General features: G+C 29.9%; 1 protein-coding gene across 3 annotated transcripts in view; it reads left to right on the top strand.

Moving 5' to 3' along the window:
- Positions 1-13,110, top strand: part of LOC142324754 (uncharacterized) — a 45,824-nt gene extending 32,714 nt beyond the window's left edge. For all 3 annotated transcript variants that reach the window (XM_075365701.1, XM_075365698.1, XM_075365697.1), the window contains 2 exons: positions 8,352-8,744; positions 12,826-13,110. In XM_075365701.1, coding sequence (XP_075221816.1) covers positions 8,352-8,744; positions 12,826-12,944 — 512 coding nt within the window. In that variant the 3' untranslated portion in view covers positions 12,945-13,110. The remainder of the gene's footprint in view (positions 1-8,351; positions 8,745-12,825) is intronic.
- The last annotated feature ends 2,830 nt before the right edge of the window (positions 13,111-15,940 follow it).

Raw genomic sequence — 15,940 nt, 5'->3', positions numbered from 1 at the left:
TCCTCTGGTGCTGAGGAAAATATTTGCAGAGGAAAATCTTTGGTGGTTGGGTTTCAATTAACCACATATCTCAGAACCCCACGTCTCAGAAGTAGTCGACCTGAGTTTATTCAAGAGTACAAATTTACCACTGATAAGAGTTACATTACGCTGATAAGTAGTAGTAGTAGAGTTATTGTTGATAAATAAAAATATTTAAAAAAAAAACTATTTATCTGCTGTTCGTGTTTATGATCGATGTTGGCCTCTAAATCACCTTATATCTCTAGAATTACTGGATCGATTTTGACGAAACGTGGTCAGATTACTTCTATATATGGGGTACTGATGCCATTAAATTTTCAACTTAAAAGGTTAAGGGGAGCTGTAGAATAAGGTCACCTTCAGCATCTCGAAATTTCGCCTAATTAAGGTATATTTTTCTTGGGCACATTTATTAAAAATTAAAAAAATAACATTTTCCAAAAAAAGTTTTGCAAAATCGCACCCCCACCCCAAAAAATATTTTAAACTACTGCTATGTTGTGACGTCATAGGTGAGCGGTAGAATTAAATAAGTGAATCATATTTAAAGTCCTTTAAATACTTTGCATTTTTATTTCATTATTTTATAGAAACGGATATTACAATAACTGGAATATTTTATAAAAGGTGTTGAAAATGACCTTTTCTTTCTTTTTCCTGTTTAGCCTCCGGTAACTACCGTTTAGATAATTCTTCAGAGGATGAATAAGGATGATATGTATGAGTGTAAATGAAGTATGTAGTCTTGTACATTCTCAGTTCGACCATTCCTGAGATGTGTGGTTAATTGAAACCCAACCACTAAAGAACACCGGTATCCACGATCTAGTATTCAAATCCGTGTAAAAATAACTGGCTTTACTAGGACTTGAACGCTGTAATTCTCGACTTCCAAATCAGCTGATTTGGGAGTCAGACCAACCCGGTGTTGAAAATGACCTCCTCCAAATCAATACAACACTGCACACGTTTTGGTTTGTTTTCAAACAGTTTAACCAGCTGATGTATCGTATATATGCCGTTATTACGGGTTTTAGTTCGTCAATTGTACGTGGTCTTTTGCGATACACTACTAGTTTCGCCGGTGTCTCCCATACAAAGAAATATGGGAGAGTCAGATCTGGCGAGAGTGCAGGCCAAAAACCCCTCGAAATGATTCGTTCACCAAATACATTTCGTAAAAAACGTCATTGACCTGTTAGCTCTGTGCGCTGTTGCGCCATCTTGTTGAAACCAACCGTGATTGATTTCCATTTCTGTTAACTAACTAATAAAGATTTTTAAAGCAGCATAATAACGATCAAAAAGGACTGGACCCACAATGCGTGTTGCACTCACACAGATCAGACTCCAATTTTCTCTTCGTGTAAAGATTGTACGTATAATTCATGGGGGTTAGTTGTCGACCACAGTCGTATATTTTGTGAATTAATATGTCCTCCCAGATGAAACGCGGTTTCATCTGTAAAAAAACGTAATGTCAAGGATATCTACGGAATTTTGGTCGATAAAACATTTAAAACGTTGAAAATAATTTAGTCTTTTTTCATGGTAGGTTTCAGTTCTTTTCTTATAGTTTTATGTGCACCAGCAAGTCCGATATCTTGCTGCTGTACTAACTTACGCATTGACTCTGTTGGACTATCCATAGTCTACGAAATATCAAGCAGGTTCTTTCGTTTAGTTTAGGTGGTCTTTCACTTCGATCAGTGTCTTCAAATTTTGTTTGTCCGAAATTTTTCGATAAGATTTCTAATTGTATTGTGGTGAGGAGCAAGAGTATTTGGAGACTTTTTTGAAAACTTGTGCTTCACTAAATCAGTATACTTGTCATCTTCACGAAAGACGTGTTCAACGAGAAAAATATATAATTTTCTTTACCGAGAAAACCATTATGTTTCTTGCAAATATTGGTTCCAATAAACGAAACGACACGAAACGAAACGAAGCAAGTTCACAACTCAACAATTGACATCTTGGTTTATTACTGAGCAGACCTACTGATCCAACGGATCCACAGACCCAAGTGGATCCACTGGGCAACCAGCCTAACACTGAAAGAACAGAATGCACCACATAATTCTAAAGCATACTGCACAGTGACTTTCCGAACTCACTATAGTTTATACGAGAATATATGTAAGCATGATAAATGTTTAATAATGGTTACAAGTATGGCGTTTTATTAAGGCGCTTAGATCGGTAGGTTGTGTTCTTATATTTAAATTATATTACCTTCTCGGCTACGTAGTTAACTATATAGCTAAACGATAATATTATATTAGCGAAAATATACTAATCAGGTCAAATTTTGCACGTCGGGGTTTTTGTAGATCTTGACGTTTCATGACCCTCCTCTAACCAAAGAAACACAATTTTAGTACTGAAAAATTCAGGAAGGATTTATGTACATACGTATTTATTATTGTAATAGGACCAGTATAGCGCACCAAGGTAACGTATTCCTTCCAATTAAGAAGAAAGTATGAGAAAGTAATAATGAAAGAAAGAATTCAGAAAGGAACTAAAAAGAACCTCAGGCTAACAGGTCCGTTTAACAATCTGTTTTTGAATTACAGACAATGGCTGTTGTTCAATCAAAAAGCTGTTGTTCGATTAGAAGGGCTACCGGACCGGAATAAGAATATATGGGAAAATGTAAGGGCGCGGATAATGAGAACTTTTACGTTTTAACAGTTAAGGAATAGGGGTACTGCAGGCCAGAGGATATAAATACTGCTAGGAACCAGTGGGAACAGTGAGTACTTAAGTATTAGTTAATCGAGGCGTAGTTGCGATAACTGTGAGTAATTCTGCCAGGCGTGTTCAACGCAATTGTATGACTGCGTTATCAGTAAGCGTTTGTTAACAACGAGTGAAGAGTACATCGCAAGCATTCCAGTGTGGACAGTGGTTGAATGCAGGAAGTTGTTCGATGAGATATTGGTAAACAGTAGTGAAAGTAACAGTATTATATTCATTCATAAAGTGTAGAATGGTTCAATTGTAAACAGTATAAGTAATAATATTTGCAGAGAATTGAATTGTATGATCTTTAGATTTTTCTAATCTTGTCATGTGTTAATACAATATTAATTTATAGCAGTCATTATAACATTTTTAGTAAATTAGACTGTATTCTGGTTTGATTGTCTATAAACACATCTTGTCCTTATTTAAATTACTATTGTATGTCACATATTCACTGTTGTTATTATTATTATCATCATTATTGTTGTTGTTACTGTTATTACTATTATTATTGTTATTATTACTTATTTTATCTTCTATGTTTTTTCACGGCGAGCCGTGAACACGCGACTATATGTTGGTATGTTTTTTCCTTGATATTTCCATACTGGATGGACCGATTTGGATAAAGATCGGTACAATAATTTCTGTATACAGAGTTTTGATTCCGCCTAACTTTTAGTCAAGGTAGAGAGAGAAATGGGATCTTATGTGTTTATGTTTTGACGGTTTTTGTTGGTTTTTATTCAAACTCGCATAATGAAGTGAAAGAAAACCCGTGCTTTTCTTTTTTATCGTCTCTGAACTCAATTATATTCTTGTTCTAACTGGATGATTCCATTAAATTAGTCTTTACAAAATGATCACTGTGGATCCCGTACCTCAAAATTTTACTGAAAGAGTAGAATAATTTTTTTTTAATCTTTCCTTTTTTACTTGCATATTCAGTGCTCCACTTAAATGTTCTCCTAAGTAGAAGTCTGATGAGATCAAAGTCTTCGCTAGCCAGAGTTGTATAACTTACCCGGGAAAGTTTAAATCCGTATTCTTCATTAATCTATTGAAAAGTTTGATTTTTACTATCCAGGCTATAGCGATGTATGATAGTATAGCAATAACGGGAGAGTATATAGATCGGTAAAAAAAATTGTTTTTTGCCTTAGGAGACAGTTAAAAAAAAATAGATTTAAATAAATTGTAAATAATCTGAAAAAATTTTATTCCAATGCTTTCAAGTCCAAAAAAGTTATTTTTGTCTGATGGATATTTGTGCATATATACGTGTCGCATGTACGCGTATGTGTGTTGGCTTGTATTTGGTCTAATTTTGAACCCTGATGACCGATTTCTTCAAACTTGGTATACAAGTGCTACCTTCGGGGGAAAAAATGTATTAAATTTTTCCAAAAATTGGAATAAAGGGTGGGGGTGTTTTGGTTGAAATAAAATTTCAAATCTTCACTGGGGTACTTTGGCAAAATGTTTTTCTTACAGAAAAATTGAAGTTTTTTTATCATTATCACAAATTACAAAAAAACAATTATTTAATATTCATCCCCTCCCCCAAAAATGGCTTTATGCATTTTTATTTTTATCTTGCTTCAGTTTTTTCATCTATATTTTCTACATCGATAGGCCTTCAAACCTGGATTATTTTTTGATAGCCCTTACTTTTTAATATTTCTTAGAAAAAATCTTAGTAACCCTTTATTTAGTACAGAATTAAAGAAGCCAAAATTTAAGAGAGGAATTGAGTAATTATTATAATTACTGTTTTTTACTTTTTAATATGTTTTTTAATGACATTTTTAGTAAGAAATATACATTTTTACATAAACATTAAAAGAAACACAGAGAAATGACATATTGAAGCTGCCACCAAATCTGAGCTGAAGTACTACAAAATGTAGGATATGTAGGGGAAAGTGTTGTTCCCTGGGTCAGGTGTACCTTGGGTCAGTTTGGATTGGGCTGCTATCTGAGTAGGAAACAGTAGAGTTGGTGTCTTTAGTTATGTGATTTGCCACTAGGAGCACTGTGAATATTGTTTTACTTCATTGTGTAACGCTAGCTTTTTGTGAAAAATTAGTTTTAGTTATTCAGTGGTAAAAGTAAATATTTTTGATTGAGTTTCTTGATTTTTTTTGAGAAACACATAAACAACAAGCTAAAAAAATCATATAGGTAATTAATTTGTATTTTTCTCTATCTAATGGTATATAATTCTAAAAGCCTAACCTGTAAAGGGACCAGAGGCCATTTCTAATATAACTTCGAGTCAGGTCGCAATGTTGTACCTTGGGTCAACCCGAGGTACAACCTTTCCATTTATGTTTAAAGTAACATATATGGCCCAATAAGTTTTTGTTTTTTTTTAATTAATGCCTACAAGCAAAGAGTGTAATAAAAGGAAGCCAGTGAACATAATAGCCATTGAAAAAGCAGCAAATGATGATGTGCCGCCGAAGCAAATAGATATTAGGACAGGTGCCAAGAAACACGATGTTTCAAATATTACTTGGCAAAGACATTTGAATAAACATAAACTTTGTAGATTTGTTGATGCACTGTTTGTTTATACATCTAGTATTGATGCTGAAAAAGTGTTTACAAAAGAACAAGAGACAGAGTTGGTGAAGTATTTAAAACTCACTGCGAAGCTTCACTATGGGCTTACAAAAAACTCTCTACTTAAGTTAGCTTTTGATTATGCAAAATCCAATTACCTAAAAGTCCCTGAAAATTGGAAGTTAAAACAATCAGCAAGGAATTTTTGGTGTCAGTTATTTCAAAGATGTTTTCCTGATTTGATGTTATGGAAGCCTGAAGCTATAAGCCTTTCCTGAGCCACAAGCTTTAAGAAAGAAAATGTTGACGCTTGTTTTACTAATTTAAAGAAAGTAATGGAAAAATATAAATTTCCAGCTAATGTGATTTATAATTTGCATGAAACTGGGAATTCTACAGTTCACAAGCCTCCAAAGCAGCTTGGTTCAGCAACATCAGCTGAGCTATGATCAATATCACAATGATAGCTGCCATAAATGCTATTGGAAACCACGTTCCTCTAATGTTGATATTCCCAAGGGTAAATTTCAGGGAACATGTTTCATCGAACAATGATGGGGCAAACCCTTCAGGGTGGTCCAGTGGAATTTTGTTTGTACTTTACCTCAAACGCTTCATTCAGTATGTCAAACCATCTCTAAATAATCAGCTCTCCTTAATTAGCGATAAACACAAGTCCCATATCTCGACTGAAGCAATTACTGTGGCCTAGGAAAATGACATTGACCTCCCAACATGTCCCATAAACTCCAACCAATCAACTGTGGAGTTTTCGGATCATACAGGTCATTTTATAATGTTGCCCTTAATGACTGGATGATCCAGAACCTTGGAAGACCAATCAATATATATTACCTTGCTGGCTTGATCAATACAGTCTTCAACAAACATTTACTACAGAACATATCATGATTTTAGTACTCTAGCACACAACTGAATTTTTGGTAATAATTTTACCTTGTATAATTAACTGTACTAGAATTTATAAAATTATTTTATTTTTATTGTAATTCAGAAAACTAATAGATAAGCATGGTTATAAGAATAGTTTTTATTTTTTAAGAATAGGAATGATTATATTTAAGTTCTGTGTTTGTTGAAAAATTCAAAAAATTTTTTGCAAGTTATTAATATATTACTTATAAAAATGTGTGATCAAATATTTACTTATATTTAATGAAATCATATTCTTATAACCTTTTATGTGATGTTGTTGGAGAGTAGAAATAATTTTCTTGTCAGTCTTAAACAAACTTTTTTTTTTAAACAACTTTGTATAAATATTAACAAATGTAAGTACAAAATATTTAATGATATGCTTATTTGTGATTGTTAAGTGCCATAGGCCATGCATTTCTGTTGGAAATTTGGAACTATTTTCATCATGATGATATTCAAATATTCTATCTTTGGAATAATAAGTAAATTGTAAAGCATATTATACTGTTTTCTATAATTTATAGTAAATATTAAGTGAATTTTCTTTATTTATTTTTTCATATTAATTGTTGTTACTAGATGTTTATTTTCTACGATTTTAATTAAGTGAAGAAATTTTAATGTTTGATAATTTCTGCACTCATGTTGTATTAATTGAAATAAATAGTAATAAAATCATTCTTCATTTTTATTTTTATTTTTTTCTCATTAATGTAAAAAATTTGACAAATATATTTTATTACTTTACACAATTATTTCATAGTAAATTATTTCAAAACAATTATTTCATAATATTGAAATCTCTTCCAGAATATGATATAATCAGCAATTCAAAATATTACTTCATTAAAAAAAATGTTATAAAATACAATATATGGTCTCAGTCTATCTCACCTAATATTGGATTTATTGGAAGAAATTTATATCTGAAAACTTCCTAATAGTTTTATAAGTATTATAGTAAGTAAGTATGGTAAAGTCATTCAAATCGGTCAAATGGTTAATGAGCTTTACGTAAACTCAGTTAAACAGTCCAATATGGCAGAGCATCCTTCCTTTTCATTTGGATTGTTCCAGGTTTGACACCTTGCCAGGCATAGTATTCTTCAGATGCTACAAAATTTCATAACTTATTACCATAACAAGTTTTAAAATTATTATATAATTTTTTTTATAGATTACTATGAATTAGTAAACTATAATAAAAATTTGGTTCAAACAAGCTCATCAACGTGTACTTTAGATTAGTTTTTTGAACAATTAATACTTCAATACCTATATGTTTAAACAACAATCTCAACAAAAAAATTTGTATAGTATTTGATGAAATGGATAATTTTTGCTGTGTGTCAGTGGAAAATAGAATGCTAGAGTTTATAATGAACTTCAAAGTATCAAGGACTTTGTGTTGCTATGGTGCTTTTCTAGAAGAAAACTCAGAAGGAAAAGGTTGCAATATGCCATATGTATAGGGTTTACCATATTAACACTTGTTTCTTTTTTTTAATTTAAACAATTTTTATATTTATCACTGTGGGTGATGACAATTGTGTTTGTCACCCTTCCAAAAAAAAGAAAAAATGTGTGTTGATTACCACATACTAATGGTCATAGGTGACCTTACACAATGCACAAGTCACTCAGTAAAATTTCGTAGCCACTCCCAAGAATAATAAACATCCTATACCAGCATAACTAGTGGAATGAAGAGTGAGGTAATTTCATGTTGCTTTTTTCAATGTTGTACATCACTATGTCAACATATTTTAAACCTAGGTGGTATTCAATACTTATCAACGAATCAGGCTGAACAATGAACAGTATCACTCTCAAAGAAAGCAATTCTGATTAGTGCCAAGTGCACCTGAAGTTTTTTCATGTATTAGAGGAATAAGAAATCTTGGAACAGTTAATATAAAACAACAAATTAATGTACCATTTTGTTCTGAAAAACGATTCATTGTTTAATTTGTCTTTCCACTTAGTAGGAGAATAATGTTTATATTATGCATTAAATAAGTTGTTAATTTATTTACAAATTTATTCATAAGAACTTTATGTTTTTTCAGATGATATAATTGAATCTAGAAGAGAACCGGTTCGGAGGAAATCACCAAGTAATTCAAAACGTGATTCGATTAAAACTGAAACAATCACAAATAAAAGTGGTGCAATAGAAACTTCTGTAAATAATAATAAAGATAAATATAATATTGACAATAATGGACCAGTAGTTTTTCCGAATAGCAAATTAGATATTGAAAATAATAATTATAATAATACAACTGGAAAACATATTAATAAAAGGCAACAATATTCTCAAGCAAAACCACAGAAACAACCTAACAGACGAAATGATCCAGTAAAACGTATTGATTCATGCCCACTTTGTGATTCATCTGTTTTTAGCTACTGCAGTGATAAATTGTTACATGATGCTTGCTGCTGTCTCAATCCGTTTGGTAAGATTCATCATATACAATTTTTTTTTTTATCACCAATCACTTGACTGATATAATGCACTTTATTGGAGCTTAGTTCTAATCACTTTAATCCCAACATATTTTTATATTTGAATACATTAATTAATATTTAAATACAAATTTTATAATATATACATCATGACAATTAGTTGATTGTGAAGATTGTATAAAACCATTTTTAGTAACAAAACAAATCAAACTGATATTTAATGGGTCCTTTTTTATTTATGTTGGAGTACTTTTAATTGTTCTTGCTACTTTGCTTTGTAATATGATTCTAGATTTATAATATAGTAGTTTTTTTTTTTTATTAGAAAGACCCTTTTAATATCAGTTAAAAAATTATTTTAATAAAACTAAGTAACATTTAAAAAAAAAATCATTATCAAAATAGACTAATAAAGTTTTATACAACATTCTTTTTATTTTTTTTTTTATTACATCCTAATACATACTTCTTCACCCCTCCCACCCAAAAAAAAAAAACTGGAAAAGTAACTTCAACTGGAATCATCATGCAAAAATAAAATTCATTGCTTTTCAATATAAAAAATGTGGTTTATTTTCTTGTATTTAGAAAGTTAGTTGTATTTTTATTTGGATTTTGAAAGGCAGTTAAATCTATGTTTATAAATTTATTTAGATGAATTATAAAATGTTATAATGAATAGCAGTTAAAGTTACAATTCTGCCAATTTCTGTAATGCAGTAGTAACAGCTTTGCTTTTTATCCAGAAAAGTTTTGGTTTCAAATTCTGTTCCGGGATGATATTTTATCTGCCTACTACAAAATCTTTCTCTCACCATAAAAAACTAATTAATATTTTTTTAAAATTGAATTACACTTAGATTATCACTCGTTTGCTATTAAACATATTGAAAAATTCCTTGTTTGTTAGTATTAGTATCTAAAATTGGCCACTAAACTGTGTGTCTAGGGTGGTAAACTACATCTTATTGCAACCTAACAGTCTTCTTTCAAAATACCTGAAACTTCTGAAACAATAATGTTCTAGAAATTAGAGAATATGAAATAATGATAAAATGCCAGTGGCTGGTCACGTTTAATAAACCACTTTTCACAGGTCCAAATTTAAACAAGCTTGGGTGAAATTCACTTAATGGTAACAGCCATTACCATTAAGTGAATTAATTTTGAGGATAATGATGGTAATGATTGATCACTGCTACATAAAATTTTGGGTTATAACAAAACAAACAATCTTTTTTCAATGAAGTGATCTATAAAAAATACAGCTAACAATAAGTTGAAATTGGTTGAGTTTGGAAAAGTAAGGGCTTTATAAAATTTTAATCTCTTTTTTTATGTTAAGAATACTGTACTCCTGTATTGAATTTTAAAATCAATTATAAAATACATTTTATAATTATATATATATTTTAAAATCGATTATAAAATCAATCAGTTCTAATTAATTGTGACAGACAGCTACATAATTATTTGTAATTACTACAATATCAGATATTTATATTCTAGACTTTTTTTACTTTTCATGATGATTCCTTCAATACTGTCATACTTCTTTTTTCTCTTATCTTGGTGCAAATTAAAAAATAAATATACCTACCTTATAAACAGAGATCCAAACATCGTGCATAGCAAAATTAAAGTGTCTATAAATAGAACTATAACTGAAAAAGTTCTATCAGCTACTGCAAGATTGCACCATGAGTATTAACAACAACAGCCATCAATCTAGATGCCATTGTGATGTGTATTAATCACACGATGCTTGCAGTAGAGCTTTGATTATTGCTTGGTAAACATGTTGTTTTCCAAGAGGAATGAGGTTTCATTGTTGAACATTATTTTTCCAGTTGTTTATATGCATGTGTTGTAGATGAATGTCATGGGAAATATAAGGATGTGGCAGTGCCTAATAATTTGACCATAATGAGATTATGATAATTAGAAAATGCAGATAAGTTGCAGACAAGAAGAGAACTGGGAGACCGGTCATTTTGACTGATACTAAACTGAGTGTGGTTAAGAATGTGATGCAGCGTTCGCCTTCAAAAAGCTTGAAGACCCTATCAGCGCACTCTCAGATTTCATATGGAATTGCTAAGAGAGTGATGAAGCGGTTACACTTTCATGCATATCATGTGTGCTCAGGAAGTGAAGGAGCTAGATAAAGAAAAGCACGTAAAGAAAAACGTGGTTTAAATAGCTTGTATATGTATTACTGAACAAGGTAGCCATTTGGAGCATATGTTGCGAAAATAAATAACTTTAAGTATTTATTATTTAATGTCTTTTTTTATGTACATGACTTTTAGATCTCTGTAGTTTCCTGATTATTCGATCATTTCACAGAAGTTTAACATTTCAGTTGTATAGTAATGCCTTTTATTTAAGCTAAGAAGTAATATTTCAATCAATTTCATGGTATCTGGTATTAAGTGCTTAAATACTGACCTCTGAGCTTCAGAAGGTTATGGGGTTTGAACTCCTATCAGAGTTGGATTTTTTTATACTGAAAAATTTTTATACCATATTTTCACACATTGACTTCAAGCTCATGTAGTAAATTATTAAAAAAAAGCTCACTGTGATGAAGTGCGTGATTTACTACAGAAGATCATGTTCACATAAAAATGAATTAGCATATCAAGATATAGACCTACTTAAGAATTAAGTAATACCAAAAAACTTGTTTAAAATAGTAACAAACCTTTTTAATTGTTTAATTAATAAATAAAAAAATTGTTAAATTTATTATAATTTCTTTTTGATGTTCTTAACTTAACTATCTTTATATTTACTTTATATTTTATGAAGTAGAAATGCAAATTTGAGGGTAAATATTAAAGGTTTTAAGTAGAAGTAATTCTTGCACTTATAAACATAGTTACTTATAATCAAATGAAAAGTGATAAAGCAAGATTCTCACTGAGTGACTACAGGATTAAACACATATTAGATTTAAAAATAATAGTAAATTAATATTTTTTTACATTAAAATTTAAGTGTATGTAACAGGAAGGTTGAAAGTTGGTTATTTTAAGAAAATGCTTGTGCAGTAATTTAGTTAAGAGAAAATAAACTCACTGTCAGCTTAGAGAACAAAGTTATTAGGAGCTCCTACTTAGTAGCTTAGTAGCTCCTACTTAGTAGGAGCTAGAGGTGCTTGCAGTTTAAGAAAGCCATTGAGCTACAGTCGGTACAGATGAAGAAATATTTCTAAACGAGTGTACAAAACACCAAAGTTAAATATATTGGTTAAAAAGAGTCTGAAAATTTGATAAAAAAAGCTTATTTTTATTAAATATGGTGTTATCTAAAAAAAAATTATGAGTAAATAGAAATTAATTACAAAAGAATTAACTTTATTTTATGCAGGCAGTAAAATCACTGATTTTAATAAAACGATGTCTATTGGGCATTAAAATTAATTGTATACATTTATATCACTGAAAAGTGACTGTACTTTCTTCATAAATAAGCAATGATTATGAGTACTCTGGAGTGAGTGGTTTATTAAATGAATTACTGATTTCATTAATTTTATTCTTTCTTTATAACCACCTGTACAAATTTATAAGTAGTGGCATTTTTGAATTTCCTTAATAAAATTATTCGCTACAGCTAAAAAACAATTTCAATCTAACTACCAATAAATGGCCACTAACAATGAAATTATTACTCAAACAATCTGAATTTTGATGAGGGTAAAGATAAAAATCCACACGTTAACGTATAATATTTTAGAGAATTGTATTCTCAAAGTTATATAAATTGCAAATTAGATTTACCAATTTTTGGTAAATGAGAATTGTTTCTGCTTTAGATCGGTTCTTAGAAAAAAATAAGGTAAAACAGTCCAATTGAGTACACATGTTTTTTCTAACTGTTTGATATAAGATCATAACATCTCAAACTAACGATCTTCTTTTATTAAAAAAACAACTATAGTTTAAAAATAATTTTAATTGTTGTTTAAATACGGAAGTAATCATTACAAAATTAATCAGTTTTTGTTTATATAATCATTTTCTTATTTTATTCTAATAGCAGGTATGTTTGTATTTTTTTCAGAAAATTCTCTACCATATCAATGTCAGTATGCGGACTGCAGTTTTCTTCATTCTAACTCCTGTCGAGAACATCATTTGATTACAGCATGCTGTTGTGATAGATTCATTTATCGGTTGTAGAGTTGTAACAGTGATAATTTTTGGTTTTGTATAAGTATTAAAACTATTTTAGGTTTTGATTATCCTCCAATGGGAACTTCCCATTCATTCTTTGAAAAAGAAAAATTCCATGCTATGTGTTTTTTTAACAAAAATTCATATTGTTAAATAGCTTTAGAATATGATATATATATATATATATATATATATATATATATATATATATATATATAGTACATCCATATGATGCTGATTATAGAATTATTATTTAAATATTTTTTAGTAGCTGTTGATGAGTTGTAAAAGATATTTATTTAGATAAATGCTCATTTTACCTTACAAATTAATTATTCTGTTTGTAAAAAAATTTAAAAAATATAAATAATCAAGAAATCAACTTGTGTGTGTGTGTGTGTGTGTGTGTGTGTGTGTGTGTGTGTGTGTGTGTGTGTGTGTGTTACAAAGAGAATTTCAATCATATGACAAGTCACTTATTATGGATGTTGCTTAATTCAAAAAGAAAAAAGTTAAATGTTGTAAAGCATTATTGGAATAAAAGTTATATTATACCTGCTGTACCTTTTTTTATTCACTAATTATGTCAAGATATTTAATAAATAACTTAGAAATGATTTTAGCTTTTAAGAAAATTTTACATTTAAATCATGATTATTACTTTTTCTTTGCCATCATAATAAAAAATTATCCTATTTACATGCTTCTTTTAACATAGAAAAAAAAATATAGGTAAGCCAGCGTCAGAAGTATAATATTCACTGGTTCTGACCTCAGTTAGATTGATACATGTTCGGTGTAGGTCCTTATTTCAAGATGTAGAACATTGAGTGCTATAGTGAAGTATTCTTGGTCTCTTGTTTTTCAAGGAACTGCCTCAAAATCTTGGACAATTTGTTTTTACCTTCTTTGCAGATGACAAAAGTATCATTATCTGAAGATAATTTAAAAAACTTGAAAATTCGATGTTAATAGTTTAAAAAAGTATTCACTGAATGGATTATAACAAACTGGCTCTAAATATGATAAAACCTTCGCATTGTGCCTCTTAGCTAGATGTAACACCACTGCTGATTACATGGCTATAATTCCCATTAATGATAGTGATAGAGCTTCTGTTATATACAAAGCAAAATATTTAGGTGTTTTTAGATGACAATTTCTTCTGGATTATCGAACAGATTTTGTTTTTATCAATTATAAATACTTACAGGATTTAATCAATGACTATAACCTAACAAATGTGGTCAAACTAACAATTAGAATCACTGCAAGTAATGACTGCATAATTACATCATCCTTTCAGGAATGAAGCACTAATTAAAAATCATCTATAGGATCACGTGGTTCAGATTTTAAATATCAGTTGATCAAAATATAAGTCTAATATTATTGAGACAGAATATGCTAGTTTTAGAGATGTATAAGGTACATCTAGGAGATGCTAAATATTGGGTTGTCATGCTTATTTGTGCTCATTTCATATTACCAAATATGGGAATTGCTTTGTGAAATATTTAATATAGTTTTCAATTCATGTTAGTTGAAAACTACTAAAACTGTATGTTCCAACCGCAAAGCTCTTATTATTCCAGCACACACATATTAAAGATCAGTTTTACAGTTTTTACAGAAAATATGGTGATACAATTTTTATACTAAATATAAATTTTGCAATACACAATGTAGGAAAGCGATTCAAGAATTAAAAGCAAAAAGATGAGAATCTAAAACAGACAACAATAAACCAAAAATTGAGTGGGACATGATTAACAAGTGTAGAAAAAGTAAATATCCCCAGGAAAAAAAACATAGTTTTAAAGTAATGTTGATGAAGCTATAGAAGACCCAGTTAGAAGATCATATATATTTAATAAAACATTACCTAAATTCAACAAAAAGTATTCAATAGGTATTGGATAATACCTATCCAATGGATAAAAAGAAAGTAATGTGAAATTTCAAAATTTCCATCCAGTAGGTATTGATGAAGTGAAATTACTACAGGAGTAAAAAATCAACTGGATGGGATGATCGATATACCTGTAAGTTATTAAATTTTGTAAAGATGAATGATAAAAACCCTTGTTACCTTAATAAATAAATCATTTATCAATGTGTGAATATCCGCTGTCTAAAAGAAGTATCTTTAGACCAGACCAATCAATAAAAAAGGAAATAATAAAGAAGTAGATAATTATCGACTTGTAGCATTGTTTTCAACATTTAGTAAAATATTAGAAAAGGCTATTGTAAACAGAATTTGTCAATTTGTGAAGTAATATTCTCTCTCAGTGGATCTCAACATGGTTTCAGGAAAAGTCTTTTGATTTTAACTGCCATTGCTGATTTTACATATGATGTAATGACCCAGTTAGATAAGAATAATAAAGTTTTGGGTGTTAAGATACATTTATCAAATACTGTGTAAGTTATTATATACTGCTTGAGAAGTCGTTTAATTGCCTTTGATTTAATCTCATCCTGTTTACAAAACCAACAACAATGTACAGAGATACAATTTAGAAGGAATAACTCACAAAGGAAATATCAGTCTGGATGGGGTACTGTTGGTAAAGGTGTTCCGCAGGGATCTATTTTGGGTTCCCTTGCTGTACATTCTGTATCCAAAAAAATTTCCAACAAACATGAAGACTATGACTTATGTTTAACTATTAGTATTAGTATGTTTAACTATTAGTATAACTTATTAGCAATGTGACATCTGCAGATGACACATCCCTAATTTGCTATAATAAAGATTTTAGTGACTTACAGATTTCTTGTGATTTAAATTCTGATTGTAAAATATTTCGAAAATCTAAATTTAAACTTTAACCTGGTCAAGGTATGTTATCTTATTATTTTTGTGGTAGTAAGTTGTAGGGTTGGTTTGCAGCAGTCTTCTCCTTTAGGCAGTTCTATCACGCGTTAATATTTTTGTTTCCATGTGTGTTTTACACCCAACATCCTGTATGGTTTGTTCAATATCACACGTCTTG

Source organism: Lycorma delicatula, chromosome 5 (assembly GCF_047948215.1).
Source record: "Lycorma delicatula isolate Av1 chromosome 5, ASM4794821v1, whole genome shotgun sequence".
Classification (NCBI taxonomy): Eukaryota; Metazoa; Arthropoda; class Insecta; order Hemiptera; family Fulgoridae; genus Lycorma; species Lycorma delicatula.
This window is presented reverse-complemented; position numbering and strand designations above follow the sequence as displayed.